General features: G+C 37.6%; 1 protein-coding gene across 1 annotated transcript; it reads left to right on the top strand.

Annotated features, from left to right (window-relative positions):
* Positions 1-8,605: 8,605 nt before the first annotated feature.
* LOC306879976 (claudin-20-like) lies at positions 8,606-9,481 on the top strand (the record flags this gene model as incomplete). The annotated part of the gene is made up of 1 exon (XM_079433208.1): positions 8,606-9,481. One exon carries the CDS (start codon positions 8,606-8,608, stop codon positions 9,479-9,481), a length of 876 nt encoding a protein of 291 aa, XP_079289334.1.
* Positions 9,482-11,714: the final 2,233 nt, after the last annotated feature.

The following is an 11,714-nucleotide window of genomic DNA, read 5'->3' as shown; positions in this document are numbered from 1 at the left end:
AGTTTAAGCTTGAAAATACTGTTATTACTGTTAAGATATGAATGTTGATATGCTCTGTTTTCAGTTATGGTTATTGTAATTTATTTGTAAAAATATACTGTGTGACTTAACTAAGCATACTTCGTGAAAATGATTCCGTTGTAATATTTAATAAAGACTGTGTTCTATAATATGTATTGATATCATTAAAATCTTGCAAATATCGATCTCCTACATCATAAACCATATCCAACCAGATGGACAGAAACAACTTATTATCACACTGTATACTGTCTTTGGAAAGGTTTAGAGATTATTCTTTCAGTCGCTTTTTCTTTCTGACTGGCTCTCAATACACCAACTTTATTTTAAAAGTACTCGGTAGAGAGAATTTTTTTTTGCTGAACTGAGTCGTAATTATGAGCCTTTTTCTCTAGCTTTCTTTGTTGAGGATTTTTGTGGGTGATGTTCATTGTGTACGTGGGCTTTCGTAGCACATTTCTTTGTCTCTTAGATTGAAAAGAGATGGGGGCGGGGGGGTTGTTCTGTACTACAAAAAAAGAGCTTGATTTACATTCTCAGAAGCTGTACCAGTGCTTGCCAGGCGGCTGAGGAATAATGGTAAAGTTTCAGGTAAGCTTAGGTTTTAATCTTTGGTTCTGCGTAAATGCAAATGCAAAACCTTTATTTCTGTTAACTGTGTATGAGCATTGAACAAGAAACACAGCCTGTTTGCGTGTTATATGGAGTCGTTCACACTGACAGCGACTTGCAGCAACAGAGCAACTGGAAGTCATTCATTTTCAATACAAACTGCCCATTTCAGTGGCATGAATGATTTAAGTTTGACTTTATGTAAATGAGCACCAGGTCTGTGGTGGCCACCAATGGGAGTAAAGTCAGCAGAGCTCATGTGATCCATTTCCTGGGAAATAATGGAGTCAAGTGAAGCCAAGAAAAACATTCTCTCTCTTTTTTAAAAAAAAAGTTGACTACAGGATGTAACTGTTATTGTGAGGCAAGGACTCTTATTTATTTGGTCTCTTTATGTTATTTGTTAGCATTCACAATACACATAATTTAAAAGTTATTCTGCTACTTCTGATAGCGTAATGCTTTACTGAGCAGCTTTACGGCTGAGTAATTCCAATATGACATGATACATAATTATAAACCATAATAAATAAAACAGTTTGAGAACTATCTATATTGAATTTACTCTTTTAGCAGTTATATCAGTGCCACTTTAGTGAATGAGACTGAATACTATAATGAATATTGCATCTCGGACACACGACTGAATGATTTTTTATTTAAATAAATGTACATATTAGTCCATTTTACGCAAGCTGTCTTCCAAAAATGATTCATATAAAACAGTTGGCTTTTTTTGTGGTGATTTGTGTTTGTTTACACTGTTTGCTCCTGAGCGTTTCCTAAAATAAGCCGACCGTTACCCAGAAGGCAACGCACTGTGATGTAGATTCCCACTCTCTATCATGTTCTGGCAACTGAGTGCAAATGTGGAATCAAGTTGGCTATAGACAGTTAAATACATGGAAGAAAGAAAAGCATGAGTCAATGTGCGAAGAATGCAAAAAAGTAGACAAAATGCAAGCAGTAGACAAATAGAAAAGTGGTGCCATCCCTGTTGATTAGATCAAAGGAAGATTTTTTGAACTGTTATGTTAAAATCGAGAAAAATCACCCGAATCATCTTTTTTATATTGTCATCGCCCAGCCTTTAAGCTTGCCCTATGGTAAAGCAGTAGTGCATTATTATTGACTTTTTAAAATCTAACATAAGTAACTGAAATGCCAAAGTGCGCCATTTAAGAATCGTGAATAGAATATATGTTCGGAGAGCAAAAAGAGAACGAATGTTGGGTAAATGGCAAAGCAGCCCAAGCTCCTGTTGCCACAGAAACACCTGTGTGGAGTACCATAAAGACGGCCCACCTCTCCAGCACATAAACTGTGAATGAGACTCCATCCTTATCAACAGAGGCAGCCAGAGGAAGGCAGCAAACACTACTCTGGGGACGGATCTTTACAAGCGTGGGAAGTGGAGAGAGCTGTATCTCGCAGTACACAGATGCCAAAACTGGGCTTTCCCTGCCCTCTGTCTGCTCTGAAATCAACTGACAGAGTGTTGAAGTAATCAGAGCAGACTCAGTACTGCCTAGAGCTGTTTTCCTCTCTCAAAACCTTTCCTGCCGTTGGGTTTCCAGCCTCATCGTTCCCCGAATCAGCTGGTTTGGATCTCATTCACAGTTTTTGGACTTTCTAGACTCAAGGAGCAAAGACATGACACAGGTTGCATCCAGAACTGGAGATATCCAAGGAAAGTGTTAGTCCAGACTCTGGCTTTAGCACGGACTTGACAGGGGCAGTGAAATGAGTGGGAACAGTCAGGCTGGGCTGTGCTCACCCTGACGTCCACCCTGTGTCACGCTTTGGGCGCCCCTCTAGCCCACTACCTGGACGTCACACACTTTGTGTGTGTTCTTGCTGACTACACATGTGTAAGTGTGTGGGCATATTCTGGCTTTTGCTGTCAAGACCAACAGGTTAGTGAGATACTGCATTTTATCCTTATTTTTTTATTATACAGCAATTTATTGGACAAATCTTACAGTATATTAGTTGAAGAAATGCTGAATAACATTGTTTTTAAGCTATCATTTTTTCTGGTTGATAAAACATACAGAAAAAAAAAAAAAACTTAAATTGCAGGAGGGGCCTGACTCGAATTTAGGGACATACTGTAGGAGCATAATAAGGTGGAATCGAAAGCTAAATGTTCTCGTCTCAAAAGGGGTCTGTGCAATCTGGAATTTCACATTGGATTCAAGTTTGTTACAATTTTAACATGCTAATTTTCCATGTTAAAGAAAAAAAAACTAAAGTCTCTGTCTATTTTGCTCATCAAGGCAGCATTTTTTTCAATTAAAAGTACAACAAAAACAATAACATTGTGAAATATTAATATAATTTGAAAAAAGAAAAAAAAAATCTATTAAAATACATTTTAAAATGTAATTTATTCCTGTAATGGCAGAGCTGATTTTTATTTATTTTTAGCAGATATTACGCTCTTCAGTGTCACAGGATCCTTCAGAAATCATTCTCATATGATGATGTGGTGCTTAATTATTATTAGTGCTCAATTATTACAAATGTTTTTATTATTATCAATGTTGAAACCAATTTCTGCTGCTTAATATGCTAAATACTATTTTTGTTCAGGATCCTATGATGAATAGACAAAAGTTAAAATATAAATATTTTGTAACATAAATGTCTTTACTGTCACTTTTTGTAAATTTAATGAATCCAAATTAAAATAAATAAATACAATATTTGTTTGTTTGTTAAAATCTTACCCAAGACTTTTTAAATGTCGTCTAACATGGTTTCTACAAAAACTGGTTTCAACATTGATAATAATAAGAAATGTTTCTTGAGCAGCAAATCAGCATATTAGAATGATCATGTGACACTGAAGTCTGGAGTAATGGTTGTTAGGAATAAATAACATTTAGTAAAAATTGTAATGCTTTTTCACAGTATTTTTTTTATTTTTATGTCAAATATGCAGCCTTGGATATGCAGAAGACTTTGTATTCCAAACAAGATGAAAAGTGACCTCTGAGTAAAAAGGAATTCATGAATCACCAACTATTGATAAAGAACAATGGACCTGCTTTGCCTACAAACCTTTGCTAATGTCACCTTTACTAATGGTCTCACCTTTAGAGTTGGACCAGTAAGCAATCATCTAGGAATGTGAAGAAAGATCATCTTAGCAAACACAGTGATGTGTTGAAAACTGTTGCGCTAGTGCCACTATGTTGCAAAATATATTAACCTCATAACACTGCATTAAAAATCAAGCAATCCAAAACTAATCCAAACACCTCCTCAACAGCATAGCTACATACAAAAATCCACTTAAACCACATACAGTTATGTCCACATATATTTGGACACAATTTTTATCATTTCGGCTCTGTATGCCACCAGAACAGAATTAAAAATAAAACAATCAAGATAAAATTGAAGTGCAGACTTTAAGCTTCAAAAAATTAAAATAAAATGCTTAAGAATTACAACCAATCTTATAAACAGTCCCCCATTTTCAGGGGCTCATATGTAATTGGACAAATAAATATAATCATAAATAAAATGCTCATTTTTAATATTTTGTTGAGAATCCTTCGCAGGCAATGACTGCCTTAAGTCTGGAACTCATGAACATCACCAGAGACTGGGTTTCCTGCTTTGTGATGCTTTGCCAGGCCTTTACTGCAGCTGATTTCAGTTGTTGTTTGTTTGTGGGTCTTTCTGCCTTTAGTTTTGTCTCCAGTAAGTCTCAATCAGGTTGAGATCAGGAGATTGACTTGGTCATTGCAGAATATTCCACTTCAAAAACTCCTGGGTTGCTTTTGCTGTATGTTTTGGGTCACTGTCCATTTGTACTATGAAGCGCCATCCAATCAACTTTACTCCATATCCGTGTACTAAAACCCACTGTGAACACGGCAGCAACTGCACAGTGACGTGCTAAAAAGAACACCTTATGTCTGCACAATGTTGTGTTAAAAACCACTCAGACCACTTTAGAAACCACATAGCAACTCAAAAAAAATCCAACACCTTTAGCAACCACATTATGTGCTTAAAACCCACTCAGATGAACTCCATGCATCGTGATGCCAATTCACTTTTGCATGGGCAAGCAATACTCATGTTTTATTTAGAAAGTGTGGAAATAAAGTTGGAGTGACTCTTTTTAATTCACTACAATGATTTTAAGTTTGTCAGATTATTTGTGCACTAGAAGCTTTACAGAAAATCATGATGTTAATGTCAATACTATAAAAATGCTGTATAGTTGCGTTTAGCAGTACAATTTATATTTTGCAATGATGCAAGCATTTAAGGAGTTGAGATTTTCTCTATATAACAAATACAGCTTAACTGTACTGTATGTATCTTGGTAAGATGTCTTAATTGTAATAATTTGTAGGTCTATATCACATTTTAGACATTTAAAGATCATAACAAACAATGCTGCTTCTCATTCGATGGTAGGTGACAGTGACAGCAGCATTGAGAGTGGTAAATGTGTAGTTTTTACTCAAATGTGTCTGTGACTGTGGAGAAGCAGTGATGGTGCAGGGCTGTGCAGATGTGCTGAAACAAGCAGCCCTCATTGTTTAATGACAGATATACAGTCTCTGCCTGTGCCACTGCTCTGTGGGCCGCTATTGTCAGATGCTCTTTCATTACTGACCCTGTTCACCTTGGATTTCAAGATGTTTAAATAGCTCTAAAAACTAATTTAGGTTTATTACTTGTATGAGATGTGACAAGTAGTAAGTAGACAAGAAATAAAACAGCTTTGTATTAAATGTAAAGATTTATATAGGGATTCTGACAAATGTAAGAGCATTTTCATTTACTGTATACTTATTCTATGACAGTAAGAAATGAAAACATACAACACACGCAATACAAACAAACACATTCTGGATAATCAAAGCCCTTATATCTTGTTTTGCTGATGTGAGTGTTTAAAAAGAATAATGAAAAATCAATAGGTATATAGAGACCAAAATTAAAACTTTTGCCTGCCATGCTAAAGACTGAAAGGATGAATTGAGAAAATTGATCAGCTATAAAAATTTTGAACTAAATATGAAATTGTATTTTGCATTAGTTTTTTTAATAAATGAAATATTCACAAACTAATTTAAAATGAATATAATGATTTTATTTTTCCAATTGTGTATTGTATGGAAGCCCGTTTCTGCCACTGAATAACAAATCAAAAAAGGATATTGCGACTTTTTATCTCACAATTCTGACTTTTTTTCACAGAATTGTGAGATAAAAATTCGCAATAAACTTTTTTAACTTTTTGTCAGTGACGGAAACGGGTTTCCATAACATCATGATCACAAAAAAATAAACATTTTAATGAGAAAATAATTAAACGTGACGTAGTTCAACTTAAACAGTATTTGTTTTGGTATGCTTATGCAAGGAATATTTCATGACGTCACCACCTGGCTACTAAAAAAAAAAAAAGATAAAAAATATTATGCATGCTAGATTAATTTTGGAAGACAAATCTGTCATTGAGGTGTACAATGACAGATATTTTTGTTCACAATACTACAGATCAGAAAGGTTCAGATTATTCTTACAATTAAATATGAAACATGTAATCTTAAAACTACCAGCTGACTGGTGAGCATATGTTTTATTTACTCACCAAAGTCATTTTTACATTCTTTTTCAACAGCTGTTTCTTTAGCTTTAAAAAAATAAGTTTAAACTTTAATAAGTGTGTCGAAAATACAGATTATATAATGACCATAAAAAGAAAAGTAGCAATTATGAGCAGTAACAATTGAGTTGTGGTGAGGTGAGTGAAAAACATCCCCATGAGAAAAGTACATTTCCATTTTCTCTTCCCACACCCTGCAAACAGCCAGAGGCTAAACATGCTGCTAGTGCACATGCTCAGTCCTGTGACTGAAAAAACACTCGGACACTGTATGTGTTTACAGACTAATGCTTTTTAAACTAACCATCACTAAAAAAGCATGAGTGTGAGAACGACTTCTGCAGCGATTTCTGCAATGTCACATTAACTATAAGACGCTTGTTCGTTGAATGCCACAAATCTAAATGTCCCACTGTCTTTTTTTTTTTCAACATTTGTTTGCCAGCTAAACTTGATTAAAAATTAAAATTCAGTGCATAACATTATAAACACTGTTGCTGTGCTCTTTGTCCAGTATGCACTGTGTTCAGTTGTGAGGAATGAGACATAAATAGTACACTGATAACAGTAGCATGAACACATTTAATTGTAGCCTATTGTTTTGGAGGGTACACATAGTAGAGTGCATAAAGTATAATCATAGATACTATTTTATAATTTACTTATATGAGATACTAGTGAAGTATAGACATTCATCTACATGATTCGTCTCCGTCCACATACAGTGACATACTAAAAATAACATACTACATAAAATTCATGGGTATTCTGTGTGACTTCATGCATTAATAATCATTCATCTTGTTCATGATATGATGGATTATGCAATGCTGCAATTTACATACAAACTGCATACATTTCCCCTGCATTGTCATTATTATGTCATTGTTAGTATAAAAATGACACATTATCAAAAGCGAATCATATCTCCTTTTTTACAGGCAATACATCTAATTTGTTATCAGATCTTTAAAAGCCAGATGTGCAGCCCACCAATAACACTAGAACCCAGCAGTAAGAGCACCTACTAGTAAATAACAATGCGGTGACCTCCAGTGTTAAAATTGCTGCTGGTGTGAACGCCGCTTTGCACAAGACTTAACATTAATGTTTATTGTAGGTTATACTTGAAAAACTGTCTTTGTCCATTGAGCAGCTTTCTCTTACAGCGGTAGAAAGAGTGACAGAAAACAGGTTTCTTTGTAGCAGTCCTTTATGCAATTTCCTCCTTGGCTACTTATCAAAAATGAATCACACCGGTGCAGCCATAGATAATTGCCTGCCACATGTAATAAGAATTGATTTCCAGCTGCACATTGTGTTTTTTTATGCCGAAAAAAGTATTTATTATCTTCATCACCTCTCCTTGCATTTTACCTTGCATGACATTCCCTATGTTCTGACTGAATGACCTTCAAGTGAGGAGTCCAGCGGTTCAGTGATTACTGATCACATGGTGAAACATCCAGTCACTCACAACGGGAAGGTGTGGGGGTTCTTTTATAGGTCACTGAAAAGCTTTCAGACTTGTGCTGGGTTGCTAAGGAGATGTTGTTTGAAAAAGAAAGAGGCAGTTTTACAGTAGTTTTTGCTTGTTTTACAGCAATTCTCTTTTCTTTCCCTTTTCTTCAGAAGCTAGAGGAAATCTATTCAGAACATCACCATTGCGCACCAGTGAAAGGGTAAGTAAAGGTTTTTGTTTGTTCTGAAATGAATGAAACAGAATGCACTCTCACAATGCACTTGTCTTGATCAATTCATGAGATTCATCACCGTTTGAAGGACAACAAAAGATAGGATTAATTTTCATTCCCTTTCTAATTTCCAAGCTGTCAAATGGTTTGCACTGATAAGGAAAAAAAATCAATTAACTCAGACAAAACAGCCCAGATAATTGGCTAAATTTCTACCTTGCAGCAGTTGTGTGCCATTTTTATGCATTCTTGTAACAGCATCACCTATGCCAAAGGGTGTTTCTGCAGTGGCGAAGTCAAAAAAACAATTAGCCTTTCAACAGTGCTTCAAAGTCACTTCCCCCCAAAACGCTGACTGGTTCAGGGTGTACTAAAACATAATCGTCCCAAATAAGGATAGGGTGGGAAAAAATTGCGGCTTTCCCTTTCAGTCATCAGACCCCGTGCTTCATCTGTCAGACCGTCACGCTTGTTCGATCAGTTCAATTCTCATTCCGTTTTTTATCGCAGCCTTGCGGAGCCAGTGCGGAGGAATTATCTGCTGTCAGGTCCTGCGCCGGGCTGATAGGGAACCGCAGCACACTGAGGGCCACTGCAAGGTGAGAGGGACGGCCGCAGGGGGAAGGGACCGACGATGCCGTCTTCCAACATGCAAATGTTTGCCTTCATTCTGGCGGTACTGGGAGTTGTGAGTGCCACAGTGGCCACGCTGCTACCAAACTGGAAGGTGAGCGCAGATGTGGGCTCCAACATCATGACTGCCATCTCGCAGATGCAGGGACTGTGGATGGACTGCACCTGGTACAGCACTGGAGTCTTCAGCTGCTCGCTTAAGTACTCGGTGTTGGCGTTGCCGGCTTATCTCCAGACTGCACGCACCACTATGGTGCTTTCCTGCATGATGGCGACAATGGGACTCTGCCTGGCCGCCCTAGGGCTGAAATGTACTCGCTGGGGTGGCAGTTATCGCTCTAAGGGACATACGGCAATTTCCGCAGGGGCTTGCTTCGTCATAGCAGGGGTCCTGTGTCTGGTGCCCGCATCCTGGTTCACCAATGAGGTCATCACTACGTTTATGGACTCCAAAGTGCCCAAAAGCAGCAAGTACGAGCCAGGCGCGGCAGTGTACGTGGCATTTGTGTCGGCAGGATTCCTTTTAGCCGCAGGCGTAATCTTTTGCTTATCGTGTCCTGGAAGAAGAGGCGGTCCATTGGATTCGGGCTCGTCCCACCCCGACAAGCCAAAACAGCAGAAGCTGCGCCAGGAGCAGCCGACCCGTGACCAACAGAAACAGCAGCACCGCGAACAGCAAAGTCAGACTGAACCGCCGGAACGAGAGGAGTCGCATCGAGAGAAACTACACCAGGAAAAGCTACAAGCGGATGATCGTCAGCAAGAGAAGTCGGTGCCGGACAGGTTGAACCTAGAAAAGGACAAGCAGTACCACTCTCCATCCCGAACCCGAAATCAAGACGCCAAGGCCGTCTATAGTCTGCACGACTACGTGTAAACAACAATTGAGTATTTAGAGTGTTCTTGCTTATCAGACTGCCTTTCTTTGTGAGCGGCAAAAAGAGGAGGGGAAACGCAGTGGAGCAGCAGGAGGAATAATGACTTTGATGCCGTTATCAACCTTTCTCATCTGTGCTTTCGCTCACAGCAAGACAGTGGAGGTATTTCCAAAGCCCCGGAACAGACAAAGTAAGGATTGTGAATCCTCGGGTATATGGTTTTTATTGCAACTACAATAAAAAGGGGGCCAAATGGTGACGTATCATAAAAATGCAACATAAGAAAGGGGAATTTCTTAAGATATTAATGTAAGGAAAGTTCTGAAGGTGCATTGGTTTAAAAAAAATGTATTGCCCCATCATTTCATAACCTTGTCAAACTAAAACGCAAACTCTCAAGAGCAATTTTAGCAACCTTTTGGTAACGGGAACCATGTGTGATTAGCAAATTTTAATTCAGAAGCTTGTAGATTATACATTAGGCAGTATGTGCATGCTGTTCGTAGATAATGCTGTTAATAATGCCGCGAAATAGCTTGCAGTTGTGAACGGGATAATCAAGCTTGCACCTGAGTATGCTTCACCCCATCAGCTGTCCATTAAATGGTGCGTGTCCTTCAGAAATGGGATTTTGACATGTCCAGTCCATATTTTTCAAAGAATGGTGATGGGGGGGTGGGGGGGAGGCACAGCGCCAGAGATCGTCAGAGGTAATGATGCTCTTTGCTTTTCCATTAGGTTCGCTACGGATGGGTGCACAGTGCTCATTTATTGCGAGCAGGCACAGATACACCAACACACACACATAAGCTTTCCTTCCCTCCCTCGAAGTCCTGCTAGAAGGGTAATGGGGGCTTGCACCCAATCATCATGATACTGTGCGTCAGTGTGTTGTGCCTGCAGGAAGTGCAGTCGGTCCTGTTCTAGGGCAAACAGGACGCAGTAACACGCTGTTCACACTTTTGTCGAAAAGTAGAACCAAGGTGACAGAAATCTCAGCGGTGGCTTCGGACTCCCCCGCTGGGCAACAATTACACCTTTGGTCTGCGTCTCAATTCGGTCAAACCATCTGCAGATTTTCTGATTGCTAAGCTGTTTTCACTTACAGTCAAGCCATTGAATGTTTTTCTCAAAGAATCGGTGGAAGACAGCAATGTATGATATAATGTACCGCATTTGACTCAAGCTAATACTAAGTGTCATTGTCTGTGCTGTTTCCGTCGTAACGATGGTCAAGGGCTCCTATTGTCTCCAGAGAGACGCCACAGCACAACATTTTCTGCCTTTCATTTCTGTCTCACATATAAGCACACATACTGCTCTTTGTATTTGATAAGCATGTACAGAATGCTGCACAATGGTTGAAAGTGACAATGAAAGAGAGCAACAAGGCCATTTTTTAAACAAAGTGCCAATGGACCATGTCTTTCTTTATTTTGCATGTACTGTCAAGTCACCTTTATTTATATAGTGCTTTTGTTTTACTGTAAGCTTGATATAGTTATCAGGGTCCAAAAATCTGAGACCACTGGTGAAAATTATGCTATTTTGCATTATTTTCTAAATTCATATATTTTTTTCATTATATATTAAATCAAATTATATCAACAAATTATTATATAGCATAACAATTTAAGTGCAATTTAGAAATAGTGCAGAATAAATATTCCTTCTCAGGTTTTATGTTCTGATGTTTCTTTGTTTTAAATGTCTTATATTTTTATTTTCAATGACAAAAAATCTCAGTTTTACATTATCGTCTCAGACTTTTGAACTGCACTGTAAACAGTATGTGAAGTTGAATGTGGCCCAAATCTAATTATTATCATGTGACATATATGGGTTTTATAGCCATTGTCTAACTATCACATTGATTCAGACATTTTCAACTCCTCTCTTGCGTATTTTTGTATGTGAATAGGATTTAAACAGATTGGGATTGTGCTTCTTGTGACTTTTAATCAAAAACACATAATTTTTATTTATCTTATAAGTTATTTTATCGACCTTTTGCAGTGCATTATAAAATAATTAATTTAATTATACAAAGTAATATACAGCAGAGTGCAAAAATATTTTTTTTAAATATATTTTGATGTTAATAGAAATCAAAACTCTTCTAATGTCCTATTAAAGCAAAATATGATATATTCATTTATATTATAAAATGTGTTGATGTTACGATGAACGTGTCAGGTGTTTTCCACAGGAGTCACCTATTCAGTCCAGGTC

This window comes from Barbus barbus (assembly GCF_936440315.1).
Source record: "Barbus barbus genome assembly, chromosome: 14".
Lineage (NCBI taxonomy): Eukaryota > Metazoa > Chordata > Actinopteri > Cypriniformes > Cyprinidae > Barbus > Barbus barbus.
This window is presented reverse-complemented; position numbering and strand designations above follow the sequence as displayed.